This window comes from Boleophthalmus pectinirostris, unplaced genomic scaffold (assembly GCF_026225935.1).
Source record: "Boleophthalmus pectinirostris isolate CB_2022bp ecotype Guang Dong unplaced genomic scaffold, ASM2622593v1 HiC_scaffold_21, whole genome shotgun sequence".
Classification (NCBI taxonomy): domain Eukaryota; kingdom Metazoa; phylum Chordata; class Actinopteri; order Gobiiformes; family Gobiidae; genus Boleophthalmus; species Boleophthalmus pectinirostris.
Window position 1 is genome coordinate 20,501,610 of NW_026571175.1, and position 23,097 is coordinate 20,524,706.

Sequence of the window (23,097 nt, forward strand, 5' to 3'; positions counted from 1 at the left end):
AGGCCTGCGGATCAAGGTGTCTGCAAGGTGTCTCCCACAGTCACCTAACAGTCTACGCAGGCACACCTCCAGACCAGTCCCGACACTCAGTCCTCAGTCCATTTTAGTCCTGGTTTAGACCTGTTTTAGTCCTGTCCTGTGTATCTGAAGTACTTTTCCCATGTTACCTCACAATACAGTTCAAGTCAGGCTAATAAAAGGACAACAGGATAACCCTGAAATACAGCTTCAAAACATGCCATTATATTACTCTTATAGCCTCTTATACGCATACATTTCCATTATGTGTAAAGGTTAAGTTATCAAACATGGACGATCACGCTCACTACACTGCTAAAAGCTCATCTGCACCGGTTCAATACTGTTGAAGATCATTACCGTCACCTCTGTTTACCTTTCCACACTATTAGCAGTAGTGGTGTTTATATGTGGTGGGTCTCCTAAATGTCAACAGTCACTCAAACCATTACACTTCTATTTAAAATATAAATTAAAACCAAACATTTTCAAGCATTGTTGAAGTCAGCCCTACTGTAAATACAAGTATCTGGGTACATGATTTTCTGATCTCTTAGGAGTTCATCATTGACCGTTAGCTCCTCTAATTCAGTCGTATAGTGATCCGTGCTTTCTACCATTGACGTCTCCTTCACGGCGCTGTAAGTTAGAGCAACACTGTACGCAGCTGGTTTGCCAGACTCTTTCCTACGACAACCACAAATTTTTTGGAAAGCCGCGCGGAATTTTTGGGACATGGCATTGTAGATGACCGGGTTGATAGCGCTGTTGAGATAAATGCAAACACGACAGAAAAGGAGAAACCAGCTGTCCAGATAGGGGTGGTCTAAGAAGGAGTTGACCACCACTAAAGTGCGGTAGGGCATCCAGAGCGTCGCAAACAGGATCACGACCACAGCTAGCATCTTGGTTACCTGCGGAGGGGATCAGGAAAAACATGGTTAAAATAGTGGAGTAACACTGTATTCATTTTCAGGTAGTACTAGTAAATTTTGGTGAGAGCCTGGTAGTAGTGGTTGCAGTATTAGTAGTGGTATTTAAGAGCACATATACTATTTTCGGATCTGTGTTATAATGTTGTTTCCTCATCACAAGCATACTTGAAGTTGTGTTTTGTTTCGTTCACACACGTTTAACACACAAACCCTGCATATTTCACAACTAGGCGGCACCGTGGCTGAGTGGCTAGCAGTCATGCCTCACAGCAAAAAGGCTTCTGGGTTCGATCCCCGGGTTGCCTGGGCCTTTCTGTGTGGAGTTTGCATTTTCTCCCCGTGTCTGGATGGGTTTCCTCCGGGTGCTCCGGTTTCCCCCATCAACCCAAAACATGCTACAGGTCTCCATAAACAGTTGATAGTCATGGTCAGTTAAATACAATCAATTCAATCATTGTGTCCTTAGGCAAGACACTTCACCCACATTGCCTAGTATTAAAGTGTGTGAGTGACGGTGGTGGTCGGAGGGACCAATGGCGCCGAGTGGCATGGCAGCCGCGCCTCTGTCAGTGTGCCCCAGGGCAGCTGTGGCTACAATAGTAGCTTACCATCACCAGGGTATAGAGTGAATGAATAATGCTGAATAATGCTCTGTAAAGCGTCTTTGGGGACAGAAAATGTCTGTGAAAGCGCTATATAAATAAAGATTTACTTACTAAGAGTAAATTTTGCATAATATTGGACCTTCACAGGGACAGTCCAGAATTTTTGACCTAGGACCTCATTTCCTAGTGAGCCAGAGTGTTGGAGAGGCGTGGAGACACTTTATTAAATATTCCATCTAGTCCTTGTATTTGTAGAGGTCACTGGTGCTAGGCTAGTGCATGTCAATGGCCATAGTTAGCCGCCACTAAAAACAGTTTTACCCACTCCACAAAGCATCCGAGGCAAAAACAGTTATTACATTAGACTGCCAATCTGAATGTCTGTGTTGATAGAATAATTTTAGAAGTAAAACCAACCTTGAATTTGAAGGATTTATGTCTGAGCAGCAGCAGTGTGTTGTACTTCCTGATTGAAAGCTTGGCAGCGGCAGAGTGATATCACCTAGCACCTATCTTACCGGCAAAGTAAAATTCCGCTGCTGAAAATAGTCCCTCAACATGCGATGATTCATGCGATGCAAGGTTGGTTTTATTTCAAACATTATTCTATCAACACAGACATTTACATTGACAGTCTGAGGTAATAATAGGTTTTCTTCGGGTGTTTTGTGGACTGGGTAAGACTGTTTTTAGTGGCAGGATAACTATCGCCATTGACAGGTGTTAGCCTAGCACCAGTGACCTCTGCAAATAGGACTGGATGGAATATTTAAAAATGTGTTTCCACACGTCTCCAACACTCTAGCTAACTAGGAAATAAGATCCTATGTCCAAAATTCTAGACTGTCCCTTTAATATATTGTATATTTGTTCATTTGGTGGTGTGCGTTAATGAACATAACATGCTGTAAACACACCGGGTTGTAGCTGTAGCTGTGAACTAATTCCCATCTGTCTCATTCACACACCACGAGTACACCTACACTGTCAAGATGGATGAAGTGTCTTTCCTAAGGACACGACGACAGCATGCATTAGAACCACAGTCACTCCACTATGGCAACTGATATAAAGGTCTTCTATTACAGTACAAACCAGCACCTTTTATTGAAAACTCTTTAAAGGTGTTATTTTACACAAAATTTACATTGAATCGTGGCCAACACAGAATGTATGGCTCTTCGCTGATTGGCTGGTGCCCGAACTCGCACTTCCAAGGTTCTTGCAAACAGTCTAGTGTATTCCGTATTCCTGACCTAGTCACTGGAGAGAAATGAAATTGAGTGTCAACCTATGTCTCTTTTCCAAATTTGTCATGATATTAAAGGTGCACTGCACAGCTTTTCTGGTGGTCTGCTACCTGGTATGAAGTGAAACATATCCATCTAGCATTTATTCATTACAGGTGTTTCTTGTTTAAAAATAAAATAATTCCTTTTGTAATTAGCGGCGACTCTCCACAGATCTGAATTATAATGTAGCGTAGTGCTGCCACCTGCTTGTCTCCCTCATGATACATTTAATCTATATTGTGGCACATTCTAGACAAAAGAATTACATTTCCAAGGGAACAAACAGGTGGCAGACCCTAAACTAAAAATGGTTCTCAGTGCAAATAATTGTACTGATCTGCACTCTCTCTTTTTTTTTTCTCAAAGAACAACTATATCTGTATATTTTTTCCCCCAAAAGAACATGTTAAATCACAAACACCTCATTTTGTTTTGTTTTCATGATGGACAGTGTATCTGGTCTCATATCTCTACACTATCTGCTCCTCCAGGCTCAGTTTTCATACAAAAGTGTCATTGTGGAGAGAACAATGTCCTTTGTCAGGGGCTAGTCTGAAGGACCTCAAGTGAGAAGAGCGAAGTGATGAGATTCAGAAATCAAAGCCGAATATATTGTCACTGTCAGACCTGAAAAGCCTCTGGGAGATAATTTTTTGTCCCCTGTCACCAATGGTTACGGATGGAGTCTATTCAATAAGACCAAAGCTGATGCAAGCTGATTTCTCGATGCCTAAATACACTAATTTGAAAATAATAGATTGTACTGTGCATGATCATTACCTACATTGTGAGTAATACTATTTACTTTCAACAATTCAATGTAATATCTTCATTTTATATTTTTCATCAATTTAAAAAAAATATTTTTTGTATTTGTTTGCCTTTTCATTTTTAATTAGTGAGTTCACACAAATTAGATGATCTTTCTCTAGACAAAATAAATGTTGAATCTTCTCACTGTGTTTAACTGTGTGCAATAATGTATTTTTAAAACTTGTGTTATTTTGATGTTTTGGGGTGTTACAAAATTATAATGGGTTTCAAACTGATGAAGAATTTACACTGTTGCCATAAACAATTCAAAACTAATTTATCTTGAACTGTGAAAAGTACTCAAAATGGCTCTTATCAACAAGAACCTGAAACCCATGTTTTTGCTTTCCAAATAAAACCACATTCCTCATTATATTTATTACTAGCAAAATGTTTCCACCGGTGGGTTTGGCGCCAGAGTACCATTTCTACTGTTACTACTGCGCTTAACCCATGCGTAAAAGTGCTCTCTATAACTCCAGGCGCACTTTACCTCAGTGGACCATTTGGCACAGTCCGCAGTGCGCTGCTCTCTGGCCCGGTGCCACCCACCTGTCTGCGGGATGTTGCGGTGGAGCTGGAGTGGCGCGAGTTCTTGCAGCTCGTGTTGTTGTTGGCCGCGTGGCTGTTGGCTTGTGCGTTCTTCTTCTTCTTCTTCTTGTCTTTAGGGTTCGAGGGCAACGGATTCAAGAACAGGATTCTGGCGATGAGTCCGTACAGCACCGCGGACAGCAGTAAAGGCACCACGAAGAAGACGCCAAAGTCAAAGAAGTAAATTGGCAGATAGTACTTCCTGGAAACTCTGTAGCCACAAGTTTTAATGACGATATTGTCGTATTTTAACTCCTGTATATCTGACAGGTAGAACCACATTACGCAGTAGAGGGACGTAAAAACCCATACGGACACAATAATCCTTTTAGCTCTGGAAAGTGTGCAGAGAAACTGGGCTTTGATCGGGTGGCAAATGGCGATGTATCTTTCTATTGTGAACGCAGTGATGGAACACGAGGACGCGTTGATGCCCAGGTACTGGAAGTAAGTGATGGACAGGCAGCCGTAGTGTCCGAACACCCACGAAGCGAAGATGCTGTCGGGTATCGCGGGTAAACCTGCCGCTATAAGAACCATCAGATCCGCCACGGCCAAACTGACCAGATAACAGTTAGTGGGGGTCCGCATGTGCTTCGTGGTCAGCACAACCAGGATCACCATCACGTTTCCGACCATCCCCAAAGCGCAGATGAAGAAGAGTAAAAAAGTACTCACCACTTTGTACTGGATGCTATAATCTGTCCACACACCCAAAGTCTGGTTCGCTACCTTGGTCGAGTTTTCCATTTTTACGCACGGCAATATCACACAAAAAAAATCAAAACTAGTAAAACCTTGAAGACAGCTGTATGATCATGTTGTCCATTGATGAAACCTGTCAGTGTCTCGGAGCGGTGATACGCCTGTTGCGTCGGAGCGCGTGGTCAGAGTGGCCGGTGGACAGATGGCGCTTTGGTTATGAGTCCCGCTCTTGGCACCGCGCGCTCATTACGCATGCGAACGGATAAGCCCATCCTGACATTTCCGACCACAGACCACTCTAATAGCCCCTCTCTGGTGCCAAGTATAATGCTCCTTCCTTTCATAAACTGAGATGAGAGTGAAGTCTTGAGTCTTTAGCTTTACCGTTCTTCTCATACATACCTGATTTCTGATGATGAGGTGCTCTTGGTTGATGCGTAAAAGACACATGACGCATGTTATAATAAATTTTTCCTGTTTTTAAAAAAGTGATGGCCATGAAGTGTCAGTAAGACTTGGCCTGTCTTTAGTACTTTTAGAATGATGAAAATTTAGGACTGTTGCCATAGTGATTAGACATTTAAACCTAATATTACATCTTTTGAATTGGAAAAAGTCTTCAAATTATATAACAGGAAGCTGAAAGTGATTTAGACGGTTAATATTAGATTTTTATGTGGTACTATTTACACACACACAGCAATTATATAAATACTAAATGAATAACTATATGGTATTTTTCATGCAAGCAGTCACACAAAATTTCTGCACTGTGTAACTTTTCTGCTGGAGGGTTCACCACCTCCTTGTATTGACGGAGATGTCATTACCATGCCTGGCGCCACCTCGTGCCTCCTCTCAATTTCATTTCATTCCAGCGACTAGGTCACGAATCGTAATACACTAGATGGTTTGGAAGAACCCTGGAAGTGCGAGTTCGAGCACCAGCCAATCAGCGAAGAGCCATACATTCTGTCGATCGAGGATTTAAAGTCGGAACAAAGAGAATGTTTGGTGAATTTTTTCAAGGGGAATGACATTATTGCCCTTCTTCTTACGGGATTTGGAAAAAGCTTGATAGTTAGCCCCATTAGCTACGCATTACATATGTCATGACCAAATAGCAGCGATTGGTTAAATAAAAAAAGTACCCGCCTACCATCGAGCGAATGAATCCTCATGCTGCAATGTGAGACAGTTTCCATGAAGTGAAACCGACTGATGAATCAGGCTAGAAATGTTCCACCATATAGCATTAAACTTCTATTTCTCCAAGGAGACAAGGAGATGATGCCACCAAGCCATGTTACAGGTCAAATGCAGTGGAGAGGAGACCCCACTTACTGAATAAATGAAAGATATGTTTAATGCCATACTGTGGGACATTCCAGTTAATGCACTTGGATATCCAGGGAAACAAGCAGGTGACGCACCCCTTACTAAAAAAATTGCTTAGTACACCTAAATATCACAATAATGTAACATTATGTTATAGAAGACCAAATAATTCCTGCAAGATCCGCTTACACATCCTATACATCCTACATTCATTGAATTTAGTCTTGCAGATGTTGAGAAAAAAACAATGATTTCCTGCATATTACAAAGCCCTCATCATACAGAGCACACATAAGTGAATTAACAATGTAAATGAAATACATTCACATCTAGATTTCCGCTCACATGTTGGCCTCGTAACAGTATTTTCCTTCTTAATCCTTTGTTATACGGAGAGAGTATTTGGGCCATACATTGTGTATGGGTGTCTCAAGTGCCCTTAATGCTAAATTAATGGAGCTCTTGCATGATTCAGTCAGTATTTCACACTGAGGACATCGTCACCAGTACAGATTATGTGAATGGTGTGAACGCAGGCACAGCTGGGCCCTTTCTGCTCATGTTGAGGGTTTGATGAGACAAAACTGTTCAGCTTCATCACAAAAAAGGATTTTTGGAAAAATGAAACTAACAAATTAAATTCAAGGTCAAATTTGTGTTTATATAATACAAAATTGACTCTTACAATCAAAATTTTGTTATCTCCTCAAAAACATCTGGAATTGTGTTTAGTTTTTCCTTCCCACGTATTTAAGTAACCATTTATTATTAGTCTGTGTACATCTCCAAAACTCAAAATACTCTGCTCCACCTTGTGATGTCATGAAGTGATAATTTTCAAGTTAAGAGCTTCTTTTACCTTTTGTTCAATAGAGATTGGCACTTTCAGGGCTCTAGTGAAGGTGTATGGAGTTTTAAAACACAGTGGTGTATTACCATATGACATTAGAAGGTGGAACAGAGTGGTTTCTGTTTGAGAGAAGAACACTGAACAAGGGTTTGTGTGTTAAATGTGTGAATGAAACAAAACACAACTTGCTTGTGATGAGGAAACATTATTATATAGTGTAATATGGGTCCTTTCATTAACTGAAATAATATTGTTGTGTTAATTTAGTCACAACCACAATATGTTTTCTATCTAAATCATAGACTATATATATAAATGGACATAGCTAACCTGCTAGGTGCCACATTCCAAATAGGAAGCGTTCACTGAAGTGCTGCTGGGTCCATAAATTCTCTTTACACAGAAAAATTGTCACCTGTCTTTTTGTAACTGCTGCTGTCAGGCTCCTCATTTGATTTTAAAATGTTTGTATTAACCTCTTCTACATGATCCTGGTGTTTTTATTTTTCTAAATAAATTCTTATTCCTATATGGATCTTGGCTCCAAATTCACCTCTATAACCGCTGGCCTTGTGAGTTTAATTTCACTGGAGCCTAATGGTATGGGTGACGTCACACTCCCTTAATCCACTTCTTTATACAGTCTGATCTAAACCTTATTGATTTTTACATTTTGTGGTTGAGCAGCAAATTATCTTTTCTGTGTGTGTAAAATGGCTCAGTCCAGGTAGAATCCATGGCAAAGGAGAAGTTCATTCAAATTTGTCAACAGGACCAGTTTTTTTTTGGTCCAATACGTTTTGCAGCTCTGGTCACATGCTGGTTGACAGTGAGTGTAGAGTCATATTAGCATAATCATTCTGAGCACCCATTATGGGCCTGACCCCACACTCAATGCAATGCAACAGGCCTAGCTAACTATTAGAATCTGTACAACAAGTAGGTGTGTTAGTTTCAGAGTAGTTTCAGTGTAGTTATCCCCTCCCTTTAGACAGATATAAGAAAGTGTCCACCAGCATTCTGACCAGAACTGAAGAAGCAGCTTGGATGAACTGTGAAATGTATTTGACCAAAATAAACTAGTTGACAAATTGAATTTCTCCATTGCCTTTTCTGAAAGCAGTGCACAATGAGGTCCTTTGGGCTGCCAGCTCTTAAGATAGAAACTAGTTTGCATAAGAGCGCTTTATGATGTGGTCACAGTAAATGACAGTTAATTGCATCTCAGGTTCAGATTGTATTACTGGTTGTTTTTATTGCTTATTTATACCCATAGTTATATTTAAAGGTACACTATGTAACTTTTCTGTTAGAGGATCTGCCACCTAATCATCTCCATAAAGATTCAGGCTATTAGAGTCAAGAAAAGCCGCTTTCCTTTATCTCGACAGCACTGTTAAGCCTTACTGAACACGGTCCATATTGTGTATAATACTGTATGAAGCCTGATGTCTTCAGCCCAGGGACAGAAACGTGTTTGTGTGGAGGTGGGAGCGCTCCTCCACACCAACTGTGCTTCACCAGAGGAGCCGCACAGAGCCAAAGATGCACTATTTCACTCATTGTGTTTTCTGTGTCCAAGGCTCTGGAGCAGGTGGAGCACAAGATTATGTAATTATCAGCATTCATACGACCATGATCACATTTCAGGACAAACGGGTGTGAAGAGTTTCTCTGTGAACTACATGGTTTGGAGTCAGTGAGTACAAGTGCATTCTGTTTCTGTTCTAATCTAGTATAAATGAAAGAGCATAAAGTAGTCCAGTTATTCACACATCACATTAGTCAACAGAGCTTTTAATAACCAGGAGTAACATAAAGTCCAGACATTAAATGTGCCCACTGTGAAACCCATGTGGCACTTGATATCTCCAACAATCTCCCATCCACCCAGGCTTAACCCTGTTTATCTTCAGATTAGATGAGACTGGTGTGTAGCTACACGTTATGGTATTAAATATACATCATAATAATGCTTTACTTTTATAATGTCCTTTACAGGCCCAACAAAGCTTCTCAGAGCTCCACACTGTAGTCACTGTTCACTCCCTCCACACTCTGATGGTCTGCTGTCTGCCTCCAGCTGCCTGGGGGCAGGCTGACAGCAGAAAAGCTGCCAATTTGTTCCATTGATTCCTCCAACCACCATCGCTCTCCCCACACTGTAAGATGGATGAAGTGTCTTGCCAAAGGGCAGAATCAATCAATCCTCCAACCTTCAGTGGTTTCATTATTGAAAGACTTAGAAAAAAAAATCTACATAAATCAACTGCAAGTGCCAACACACTCCCCCATTAACTTTTGTTTTCCAAACACAAAATGCATTATTCACAAATAATACGAGTCTATTCCAGCCTGCTCCAGCATGGGATCATCAAGATGATAAAATCATATAAAATACAAAATGCCTTGTGCTCATGGGTAGGCCTCATTTATGTGGATAATTACAGAGTAGGCAAATATTCAGTCATTAAATCAAAAATAGACCTTCACGTTAAATTCGTTCTCATCTGAAAATGCACGCACAAAAATAATTTAAGGTACTTTAGTGCCACCTTCTGGACAAGTATAACTACTACAACTGTGAGCATAAACTAATGTAAGAATTTCTCTGGATTTAATGAGTTTGTTCTATTCCCTGAGGTTCTGTAAACGGCTGTTACAGTGGAGTTGGCTGTCAGCTCATGAAGACCGCTGTGACCAATTACAATGAAGAAACGTGTCTGTTGTCATAAAATGATTGTGTAAAACCTGTTTTATAAGTACTGCCTAAATTAATTTAATCCAACTGTCTTGTCATTATTAAGTAATTATGTATTGTGAAATGTATTGTGTAGCTTATTGCATAAAATTCTTGTTATAAATATTTTTGAATCATTTATATTTATATATAGATAGACATAGCTAACCTGCTAGCCTCTGCCTTCCAAAAAAAAAAGTGAGCATGGGGACGCTTCCGGCTCTATCAGCTCTGGCTCCACTTGACTTTACATTGTAACTACTGCTGTGAGCATCATCATTTTGGTCTTAAAATGTTTGTATTGACCTGCACGACATGATCCTGGTGTTTTTATTTAGCTAATTTGACTGTAAATAAAATCCTAATACAAAACTGACTTCAGATTCGCTCCTATAACAGCTAGGATCGTGAACTTCCTTTGACCGGAGCTAAACACTATGGGTGACGTCACACTTCCTTAGTCTACTTTTTTATACAGTCTATGTTTTGAATATGCAACTTTTACCAAAAAACAAATCACATACTAAAGTTCTACCACTGTTACTGCTTTTACTGTTCCTGAAATTAGACTTAGACAGGCCAAGTCTAATATCAGTAACAGTAATTGTGTTTTCCCAGTGGTAATTAGCTTTAATTGCTGAGTGCATTTCTTGACTAAATTGCCTTTCTCACAATAGCATCTCCCCTGAGGTCAAAGGTCACTATGGATCGTCCCTATAATGATTTAGAGCCAGTGCAAAACTCTATTGGGATTATATTATAAGACACACTATTAATCTGCCTGAGTCATCAACATTGCATGGCTAGACTATTAAAAACATCCCCTAACGCACTGTAAGACCACTCACTAAACAGTAAATATGAGGAAAGATACAGGTTATTGACTCTCTTTGGGTTATATTTCCCACAGTGCATTGCTATATTGATGTATGTTGCGTATGAACCATAAAATAGTCAATTTCTTTGAGTTATGTTGCCATTTTCCTCTGTTGCCTGTAACCAAGTGCATCCAATGAAGTAAATCAATTTTAAGTGCTCGCCATAGAAAAAAATATACAGCTTTCGTGTTTGTGGTCAGGAAAATCTTGTGAGATACAGATAATTCAAAGTGACGAAAGCTTAAAGTGGTAAATGACCCAAGTCAACATTGATTTAAAGAAGTGATGCAAGTAATTTTAAACGCTTTCGGTCAATGTCAATACTAGTAGGTGAAATGAACACAATGGGATGAAACCAGTGCAAATATGATGGGCCTGTGGTTAAAGGCCCCAGAGTACAGTGTTCTCTGTTATCTGTGTTATAATGTTGTTTCCTCATCACAAACCCAAAGCCCAGAGTTGTGTTTGTTTCATTCACACATCTTTAACACACAAACCCTGCGTATTTAGGATGAGTTCTTTTCTCCAACAGAAAACACTCACACTGTTCTGCCTTGTCATGTCATGTGGTAATACAGGAAGTGCTCCCATGTGTTTTTAAACTCCATACACCTTCACTAGAATCATTTGGATCGTTTCAGCCTTGGAATCCACTTCTACTCAACAAAAGGTAAAACCACTGCTTCATGACATCACAAGGTGGAATAGAGCATTTTGAGATTTGAAGAATTCGGGGACTGAAGAGGTAACAACATTATAACATGTCTGAAAGATCACAAAAGTCCGTTTTTATAATATAGGACCTTTAAAGTGTGTATGACAGTTTTTGATGAGTCTCAAATGTGTTACTTGATTTGTTAGAGTAATACCTGTTCTAAATATAAATGATAGATTTACACCAATCAAGAAGCAATTTGCAAAGAAAAGTTGAAAAATATGTTGAAAATCTCAAGATAGAGCAGAGTGTTTTCTGTTTGAGAGAAGAACTCGGCATAAGTATGCAGGATTTCTGTGTTAAACATGTGTGAATGAAACAAAACACAACTCCAGGTATTTTTTTGCCCTGATGAAGACCATCTTGCTGGTTGAAATGTGTTGGCGTTCCTTCATGCAATAAAGAACTTTTAATATATTCACTCAGAGTGCCTTGAGTTTGTACTGTGTCCATTTTTACATTTTCCAGTAAGGGCACTTTTCTGTTTAAGATTTCTAGTTTAACCTTTTTTAACTCTTTTATGACGTAATGAAGTGCTCTATCTCTTTTCTTCATCTGACAACTCCAGGTATGTTTATGATAAGAAAACAACATTATAACACAGATCAGAAAATGGCGTAGTTATTATTAAGTGTTTTAATTCGATTTTGTTTATATTACTTTAGTGAAACAGCCATTAAGCATAATATATACTCTTACTTCAAACTGCAGGTTGTGTCCATATCCACTGTGAGGCGCTGTTGAATGCAGAAAGCACATTAGAGCCAAGACAGTTTATTAAAGGCAGTATATTTTTGGTAGATAACATTTAATTTAATAACTGTTCAAATGAAACAATAATCTAATAATAAATAATCTATGTAGAAGATTTTCCCCAGAAATGTTCCCCATTAAAGATATATATTTTTAATGCAACTAAAAAGTATTGTGCAGCTATTTCTAACAACATTTATACAGTACATTTATGCTTGTATCTATAGAATTTAAAATGAGTGTCCAAAAGCTTTTCCATTTAATCTAATGGATCTAAGGAAAGCCCATATTAATTTGGCCCAGAGCCCTGTTTCCTTACACTGCTCTGACTGCAGCCTCTTACTGTAAATTATGGGGCAGGAGGAAAGTTTGGCCTGGATTCTGAACTAAAGTGCTTTCTCAGCAGATTTCACATCAGAAAACATAAGTGAAATTGCACGTGTCTCCAAAACTGTATAAGAACAGACTTTCAGTGAATGTGGTTATGCAATGGTTTTGTCCTTTATTTATTTATTTATTTATTTATTGGTGTGTGTGATTAGTAATTTATTGTTTTCATATTGAAGCGTTGAACGTGTCATGACTGGAAAATTGCTTTTAATATAAGACACAAACACAAACAAAAGAAACAAAATAAACAAAAATAAATAAATGAATAAAAATAATTAAACTCATTTATAAATCACTCAAAAGACTTGGATTATACTGCAGTAGGGTTAGATATTGCCAGGCCCGTCAACAGAAATTTGGGGACCCAGAGGCAGAAGCATCACATGGGCACCCCTTTAATATAAATTTATAAGAAGAGGGTCTAATTCTGGGCCCCTAAGACCTTGGGGCCCAGGACAACAGACCTTTTTATCCCACCCTATCAACTCCCATGAATATTGCAGACTGTTGGTGAGTTGACATTTAGGTCTTGACAGGTGAAGAATTTATGGCCCAATTTTCTGTTGATAGGTGCCATTTTGAGTTCCAAATAAAATGAAAAAATAAAACACAAATAAATAGGCTAATGTGGGACATCAGTAACTTAGATGTTGGTAGTGTTTGTTAACTGATCTGAAGGTTGACGGTTCGTTTCAAGGTTTCAAAATCAACCTCATTGGTGGAGCGGTCAGATCCAGCTCTCACAGATGAGTGCTATCGTTGTGCTCTTGAGCAAGACCCTTAATCCACCTCGCCTCCATTGTCTGCGCAGACTGGTGTATGAATGTGTGCATGAATGGGTGAGGGGTTCCTCGATGTAAAGTACTTCGAGTGCCTTGAAGGAGGAAAAGAGCTGTATAAAAATATGACCATTTACCAGTATCTAGTTTGTTAATTGCTATGGCAACAGTGGCTTTCCATGGCTTTCATCACTCTAAAAGTATGCAGGTTATGATCAAATTTGTGCTATGCAACCAATATTTGACAAAACTAAACATGTAATGTTTTTACTTGTTTGTTTTATTTTATTTTAAATCCACACACTGACTCTTAGTTTAATTATTCCACACCTTATATAAACTTATCACAAGTGCTCAAATATTAAACATACTGAAAACTTTCCTTCTACATATTTTTGCTATTTCTTAAAGGTCTATTGTGTAACTTTTCTGGTAGAGGATCCATCCAATGCTTTTTCTCTGTAATGTTTCACAGTATGGCATCAAACCTTTCTATCGTCATGGAGACCAAACCAGACCAAGTCCCAGGTCAGATCTGTGCACCTTTTAGACACGACCACGATGTATCTGTTTAATCACACGGTCCCTCCCTCCTCTTTCTATAATCTAATCTTGAGTCCCAGTGTGACCTCATTCCAGACTTCTTATAGTTCTTCTCCTTGGGCTCAGTGCCACCTCTGCAGACTCCTCTTCCTCCTCTCTTCTTCCTTCTCCTCCTCCTCTTTCTTTTCCTCCTCCTCTTCTTCCTCCACTTCCTTCTCCTCTTCCTCCTCCTCCTCCCCCTTCCATCCTCTTCCTCTTTCTCATCTTCATCATCTTTCTCCTCCTTCTGCTCTTCCTCTTCCTCCTCCTCCTCCAGCAGCAGCATCTGTCAGTGTGAAATGCCAGAGATTGCCTCAAAGTCAAGTAAATAAAACCTGTTGGACTGAAAAAAACACATCATTTAAAACCAGTATTTCAATTTGTCAAATTTTCTGCATTCTCTAGTTTCAGAATGCTTACATATTAAACTGTTGCCATAGCGATTAACAATTTTATGAACACATAATGACCTTTTTGAGTTTTTAAGATAGAGAGAAAGATACTTTATTTCCCAAAGGAAATTCACAGTTTGGCAGCAGCAACATAGAACAGTTATATAAAGTTAGCCATTATACTGTAAACATATGTGGAGCTGTATGTTTCTTCATTCACACTTGTTTCATTAATCCATTCATCTAAAATTTTCTGTTTAGTTGTAAAAAGTGAAAATGTTGCATATATGATGAATCCATAGCCCGTTTAGACTGAATGATGTGAGTCTCTGTGGATGCTTTTCATTAGTCCACTCTGAGTCTCTTAAGTCCTGTAGATATTCGGCCTAAAAGCTTCTATTTGCATTTATGGGTCTGGACGAGTGGAGACGGAGGAGACTCAAAGCACAATTACACAACTATTAGACGAGTGCATTAAGAAGGTTTATTCCTTATTAGAGAAAGCATTTCAAATGGAGTATTTACACTCTGGCTAAAGGGAGACATATTAAAGGTGCAGTAATGTTTCCTGTGGGAGGATATATATATTGCTTTGCCTGCTATGTTCCACAGTTTGGCATTAAAGAAGACCTATTATGAAAAATCTACTTTTTTGAGTGTTTAGCTACATTATAGTGAGTCACCTCATCATTTACTCACTGGCTTGAGCAATCTTTAAACTCTTGTTTTCAAGATACCATACCGCCAATCATCAGTCAAGGCTCTGTACTCACTTTGTTCTTCAGTTTTATTTTCTTTATTGGTATCGCACAGGATTCATGCTGTCATTTTGATATAAAGTATGGAAATAAAAATCTGCTACTCGCTAGTTTGATTTGCAACCATCCACTGGACTAGCCAACAGCTGCACGACTCTTAGTTGTGATGAAGGGCAACATAAAAATAATTATTTTAATTGTATCTGTTAATTTACAGAACTTGAAAACTTTAGTTGGTTGGTCTACAGTGTGACTGTCCAATTGGAGGGCAGCTTTCAAATGAAAAACTTTGATGTAGCTCTTGCCCACGTTTACAGCTTTTTTGAATACAGTACTCAATAGCTGAAAATGAAAAAAAGTTTTGTTTTAAGTAATAACGGATCATTAGCTGAATATGTCCATATATTTCCACCAGCCTCTTTCTGTCTTTTTAAGCTGCTTTTTCCTCCAAACATGGCCGCACATGTGAGACCACCCTTCCCGCTGGTCTGCGCACACACCCCAGGGGCTTTGGTGTGTGTGCGCAGAGAGGGGCTCTGCTGGCTCTGCTCCAGGTTTAAACATGACTCCAACACAGGACAGTGCACAACACAGCTGCAGGTAGACCATTTGTCTTCTGTCAGAGTGCATATGTGCTTGTGCAGAGGCCAACAGGGCTGGACTATATGCAGTATTCACACATGTTTAACACACAAACCCTGCCTATTTAAGGTGAGGTTTTCTATCATACTGAAAACACACCGTTCCACCTTGTGATGTGGTAATACAGGAAGTCCTCCTTTGTGTTTTTTAAACTCCATACATCTTCATTACTGAAGGAAATTCCAAGGATAACATTATCCAAACGTGTGTGTGTGAATAAAACAAAACACAACTCCAGGTATGTTATGGAAGAGGTAACTGCATTCGAACATGAATTAAAGCTCACAAGAGTACATTGTTTGTAATATAGGACTTTTAAGGAGAAAAAGCACTGTAGCACTGACTACAGCCAACCTTTTTCCAGTGTTGCTGTGACAATAATAAAGAGTCAATAAACAGACAAATCAAATGGTGTATTTAAGGTCTAAAGGTGCACTGTATCTGCATGGCATTTACTCACAGGTTTTTAATAAAGAAACAAATACGAGCCGCTTGTCTCCATGGAGATATAATGCTATAATGGCAAAAGGAAAACACCATCATGTAGTGCATCTTTAAAGGTGCACTGTGCAGCTTTTCTGGTGCCTGTTTGTCTCTATGGAGATTTTATTGTGTTGTCTAAAATGTTCATGGTATAACATTAAACATATCCATCTATAGCATTTATTCATTACAGTTGTTTCTATTGCTCAGAAAATACAATAATACTAAAGTACAATAATTCCTTCTGCGAATGGGGGTAACTATCCACAGATCTGAACTGTAAAGACCTAAAATAATGGCCTACACTGGCTGTGGCTGAATATTCAAACAAAATCTGGTTTAGATTTTTGGAGTTATAAGATTATTTAACACTGCATTGTGTAACTTTTCTGTGGAGAGAGACCCTTCTCACAATCAGAATACTTGTTTTTCTAGTAATTTCTGAGTTATAAAACCACCTGTAATCAACTAAGTGTAGGGTATAGCTGTTTAATGCCATACTGTGGATCTATCAAAGCAGAGCAATGACATCTCCATAGAAACAAGCAGGTGACAGACCCTCCCCAGAAAAGTTACATAATGCACATTTAAGTAGCTAATGTAAAAAGTCCAGAGATCAGATTGGGATCAGATTTTGGTCCATGTGAACAAGGCCCCTGATTTGATTGCCTGAGTGGCGTGCAGAGAATAGACTGTTCTCATGATAAGTGTGCAGTTAGGATTATATTTTTAGCCATAGGGCAAAAGTTTATTTCTCTAAACACTTAAAAACTTTTACCATGTTTCCTAGGCAACAGGCAATGTCAGCTGTTGCTATAGAGACCAACTGTTAGCTGCTAAAAGTGAAAAGTTTTCTTCAAACTTTCCACAGACTTACAAACACTTGGGTTGTGTATGCGCCAAAATATAGACTGTCATTTGAAATGGATTCACAAGATTTTTCACCAATTTTCAGATATTTAATTGTCGTTTATCATTGTGGTTCAGTCAAAGCTGCACTATGTAACTTTACCTGCTTGTTTAAATCGAGTTGTGACTGCTTTTCCTGGAATGTTCCACCATATGCCATTAAACATATTTATTTTGCCAAAAGGTGCATTGTGTAACTTTTCTGGTGGAGGATCTAAACATATGATTTTTTTCCATGGAGATGTTATTGCTTTGCTTGAAATGTCCCACAGCAGCATTTAGCAATTACAGGTATTTTTATTGTTAAAAAAAAAAAATGAGCAGGGTCTTGTAAGAGGACTGACCTTTGACCTATGGAAGATGTGAAATCATGACTGTTGCCATGATATCTTAGGGAATAGACTTGCACAAAGTTTGGACAACAGCCTCTGACGGGGGTTAACTTTGATGACTCTATACCCCTCCCCCACTTGCTTGAACCTCCCTATCTCGGACCTGTCACCCAAGCAAGATTTACCGACCTCATGCACTCCCTGCATGACGCACAAAGACCCCTAAAGGATTAAAGATCTTTTTACAAACTAACTTTTCTACAAAGCTTCACCTATTGATAATTCAATTGACTGAAGCTTGTTCACTGACTATAATCGACAAATTAAAGACACTATGGGATTTCTGATGGAACAATTTCTGAATCTCAAGCCAATAGACTTTCTCCAGAGAAAGAAAGGAATGAAATTCAATTCATTCAATGAACTATGGCCAGTGCGTTTTAATACTGATTTTGTAAATGTCATGTGAATACTTTCTTTGTGTAAAACTGTTAATGTTCATAGTGTGTGATATGTTAACTATGTCATAAAACCCCCACTCAACTAACTCACATTCCACACGCAGAGCCACCATTGGTCAGTTTTTCCCGCTTATCTTAAGATTTAAGACAAGAAAGACAGACCTCTGCCCAGAGTTTTGCCAGTTTCGCGGATCGCCTAGTTCTGACCAGTTGGTTCAGACCTCTGTTCAGCAGAAGATCGCTGAAGCAGTTCAGCTCAGAATGAAAAAGATGTAGTAGAGCCAAACAGGAGGGACAACGCCTGAGTTCTCCCTCTGTTCAAGCTGTGCCAGTCGCTTGATGTATTTTTTTTTTATTTGAATACCTGTAGCTGAACTGATTTGGAAACGAAGCTTTCATATTTTTTCCAAATTTAAACATTCGCATTTTTGCAGACATAGTCTTTTTGATGATTAGCCCTAATCTGTGACCCGCGCTGTTAGACCTCACAGACACAGAAACGTATCCTCCAATCCTCTGGAACAGAGGACAGTGTCCCTCAGCCTGACGCCGACTGAGCCTGGAAGATTCATCAGATCACGTGGCCTTCGTCCATTTCATCGCGTTTGATTCTTCAGAACCGACGTCCTGAGAAATTCAGACCCTCATTGGACCGAACAGGACCACATCGTGACTGGACATCTCCACGCTCCCCGGGTTGTATGCGCACTGTTACAGAATGGCTTGTGTTATCAATCTAGACTCAGCACAGAACTTTATATAACTCTTAAAGTTGTGCGTAATCTCAAATCTCTAGACACCAGTTTAGAGTGACCTACACTCATTTGCATATTTGATATTTAAATACTGTCTGTTTAACTTGGTCAATAAATATCCATAAACCACAGTTTGCTTTGGTGAATAGTGATGTTATTTCCAGTGATGTCATTCAAAATATGCAAGTCACTGATATGGTCAAGAATTTACAAACCTTCAGATCAATTGTTTAATTAATTATTAATTAATGAATTAACATAGGTAATTGATTAAATTGGATTGGTAATATTTCTCAACATTTGTTGAGTGGTGCCCCAAATTTACTTCTAGTCAGAGCCAAACACTCACAAAGGTCACGTTAGTACTGCTTTAACTTAGAACTCCTAAATTCCAATCTGTAACATCAATTACCCCCTACATCACGGTATCACGCTGTGAGCCCATGTAGATTTCTCCTACATATTTTGGTGCCAGCGTGGGGCCAGATGTAGTCACACTACAGTCTTCTCTCCACAGATCTGACATGTAACTTTTGGTGGTGTCAGTTTTTGTCTCTGTGGAGATGTTTAATGCAATACTGTGGAGCATTCTGGACAAAACAACAACATATCCACAGAGACGAGGAGATAATGGACCCTCCACCAGAAGTTACATAGCGCATTTTTAAAGAGCATGCATTCCTATTGTGAGGGATGTCACCTCTCCACAGATCTGACCTGTAACTTGGCTTGGTGGTGTTACTTTTGTCTACATGGAGATATGTTTAATGCAATATTGTGGAGCATTCTGGACAAAACGACAACATATCCATGGAGACGAGGAGATAACAGGCTCTCCACCAGAAAAGTTACACAGTGCATCTTTAAAGAACATGCATTCTTATTGTGAGGGATTTGTCACCTCTCCACAGATCTGACCAGCTTGTAGCAGGCAAGGCAATATCGTCTCCATGGCGACAAGCAGCTCCTCCACCAAAAGTAGCGCTGTGCTGCTTTTCACTATAAACAAACAAACATGCCACATAATAGCCCTTTAAAACCAAAATCCAATTCCATTACTGATCCTTAATGTTTTCTCTGAGATTAGCCTCATTAAGTAAGATGGTTTCCGATGCCAGTAAACACCTGCTGAACTGAAACTGAACTTTCTCTACTGAAATTAAAAACTACAAAAATGCTCTGAATTCATTTGTTTTGAAGGTTGTGCATGGCCATGTTGTTTTCAAAATGTGACTCATTTGAACTGCCTTAAAGGTGCATTGTGAAGGGTCTGTCAAATGTGTTTCTCCATGGAGATGTTATTGCTTTGTCAGAAATGTTTCACAGTATGGCATTAAACTTTTCTATCTTCATGGAGACCAAAACAGATCAAGTTACAGGTCAGATCTGTTCAGATTCTTTATTTTTGAGTAATAAAACCATCTGTAATTGAATAAATGTAAGGCAGAGCTGTTTAATGTCATACTGTGAACAACAATTTCCAAATATCAGCATTGTCAGGATAAAATATTTAAATAAAGACAAAGCAACACACACACACACATGCAAAAATAAATAAATAAATAAATAATAATAATTAAAATAAATTTAAAAAAGAAAAAAAGAAAAAAGAAATCAATAAAAATAAAGAAAAAAAAAAAAAAAAAAAAATATATATATATATATATATATATATATATATATATATATATATATATATATATATATATATATATATATATATATATATACACATATATATATCAGGTCACCTACTCAATAAACATGTACCAGACTGAAAAGAGAGAGAGAGATCGGAATCAATCAAAGACAAGAGTGAAAAACATCATTCTGGAACAGAGAGAAAAAAACAGACTCAACAAACTGAAAGCCTTCAATGACCCCCCAAGAGTACATATTACTTTTTCCATGTCCACAAAATATAGAATGTCTCTAATCCAGGCATGGACTGTGGATGGAGCAGGAGACTTTCATTTAAGAAGAATAAAGCGTCGGGCAATGAAGGTAACAAATGCAATGAAATTTTTATGATACTTTGGCATAGAGGGTTCAAGTATAACATCAAACAGAGCAGGAAAGGCCAATTTTAGCAGAGAAGATTTGTGACATAATATTAAGTACATACTGTGGAACATTTCACGCAGAGCAATGACAAATCCATAGAAACACGAAGATGATCCCCAACTAAAAAGTTACATTACATGCACCTTTAAGTTACCCTTCTTGACCCCAGAATATGCACAGTATCTTGATGTACTTTTATATCATTTTTTAACTGTAACACATTCTTCTTGGTCCAAGTAATAACATCCCAGGAGTAAAATGTCCGCCCACATCTGGACAAACATAAAACGATGATGATAAAACGTGGATTTTTATAGCAACTGCAAAATCTTAGGACAAAATCTGCTGTTAACTGCTCTTTTTTGTCAGTTTTTTTAACATATGTAGTTATTTTGTGATGCCCCCTCAAAGCTGCGATGTTAAAACGTGTTCACTCTTGTATAATGTTGGTTGTAATGACGACAGATGTTGCAGTCCTGGTTTATTGTTTTGTTTTTTTCCCCTTTGTTTGTCTAGAATTTAACAGCAGCCCGGAGGCGTGTCACTTTTCTCTGGCGAAAATAAATAATGAAATACAAATCTGCACTTTGAATAAGTCCTTGGACTGGTAAGAGAACAAACAATTAAAGCTGCAATGTGTAACTTTGTGTCTGTGTTTAAAACCTTCTTGTTGTCATGGATGTTGTTGTTTTGATTGGAATATTCTGCAGTATTGTGTTAAACATCTCCATAGAGACAATGACAGCTATGCATTTTTAAGTAATAAAATACCTATAAGTAAATAAATTAAACAATGATAAGGGTCATCTCAGATTTCACTGAAAAAATTCTAGGAGGTTTGCACACTTTCCAGCCTTGAAAATTTGAAGGATCTACCTTTTTTTTTTTAGATACAGCAATCTGAAAGTGGCTCCTTGGACAACTCTGCTAAAAACAGGTCCGGGGAGAGTTGACAAAATATTTTTAATGACAAAACTAAGGAGTTCGGAGTTAAAATTTGGGAGTTTTCCCGCTGGAAAGTGTGTGAACCTCCTAGAATTTTTTCTGTCAAATCTGAGCTAGTCGGGTGGGGGTTGAAATGATTACAGTAGCCAAAATTTTACATAAATTTGCTCATAAGAGTTCATTTAAAATACGTTTTGTTGCCATTTTTAGTGAACAGAATTCAGAAACTAGGAACCTGCTTTGCTGTTATGGTACCACATAAAACAATGAATAATAATAGTAAACATAATAAAATAGAAATAAAGGTATGCATTAAAAATAAGGTAAATAAAAAATAGACTTTGACTGAATATATACATACTATACTGTGCATCAGTGATTGTGTTTGTCTGTCCGTCTGCAACACGAATAATAATTTGACCTTCGGGAAAACATAATTATGGCCGAACCTTTGACCTTTGACCTGATCTGTGTGTTTATAATTGATTCTACAGTACATAGCCACACTGGAATGGTCAGTTTTGTGTTGTATATTCATGTTTTTTAAACTTCTCCTGCATCAGACATCCAGAGTCTCGGCCTCTTTACAAGTCAAGGACACCACACACACCTTTTCATACAGCATCATGCATGGAGGGCAAATTTCCATGGCAACGCTGGGAGGGCAAAGATAACTGGAGGATCCTGCTATGTTTTTGCTGAAGTTGAATGTCCTATATCATGCCAAATTGCTTCTTGAGTAACTTTAAGTTGTTACCTCCTCAAAAACAGACCTGGAGTTGTCTTTTGTTTCAATCACACATGTCTGAGTAATCTTTTATTATTAGTCTGTCTATGTCTCCAAAGCTCAGAATGCTCTGTTCCACCTTGTAATTTCATGAAGCGGTAGTTTTCAAAGTAATAGCTACCTTTAACTTTTTGTTTTGTAGATTGGTGATTCCTGGGATGAAATTATCAAAATTATTCTAGACAAGTTGTATGTTTAAAAAAGCAGGAGGAGGAGCATGACAGTGTTTTCAGTTTGAGGGAAGAACACAGATATAACATTGATCAGAAACTAGTGTAATATGGGCCCTTTAAAGAACTTAAATATGTGTCCCTCAATAATAATTCTGAAAAAAAACAAAAACACACACACACACACACAATCAGATATCCACTATTGACTGAACTTCTTCATCATTTTGACACTAATAATAAATTTGTACTGGAGCAAGTAATTACAGTAATATTTTTTGTGCATATATATATACAGTATATAGCAGTGTGTATAGAAAAACAAGATGGTGGAATAAAGATTTGCTGTCTTCTTTCAGTGGTTTAGACTATAGAGATGCACTGCAAAAATGAAAATCTAGCCAAAATAAGATGA

The 23,097-nt window shown here is 38.3% G+C and overlaps 1 protein-coding gene across 1 annotated transcript; it reads right to left on the bottom strand.

Annotated features, from left to right (window-relative positions):
• Positions 1–506: 506 nt before the first annotated feature.
• On the bottom strand, positions 507–5,004 carry LOC110167481 (thyrotropin-releasing hormone receptor-like). Its single transcript, XM_020932838.2, has 2 exons — positions 4,216–5,004; positions 507–932 (listed from the first exon to the last, which is right to left on the bottom strand). The coding sequence occupies exons 1-2, from the start codon at positions 5,002–5,004 to the stop codon at positions 507–509; spliced, it is 1,215 nt and encodes a 404-aa protein (XP_020788497.2).
• Between the last annotated feature and the right edge of the window lie 18,093 nt (positions 5,005–23,097).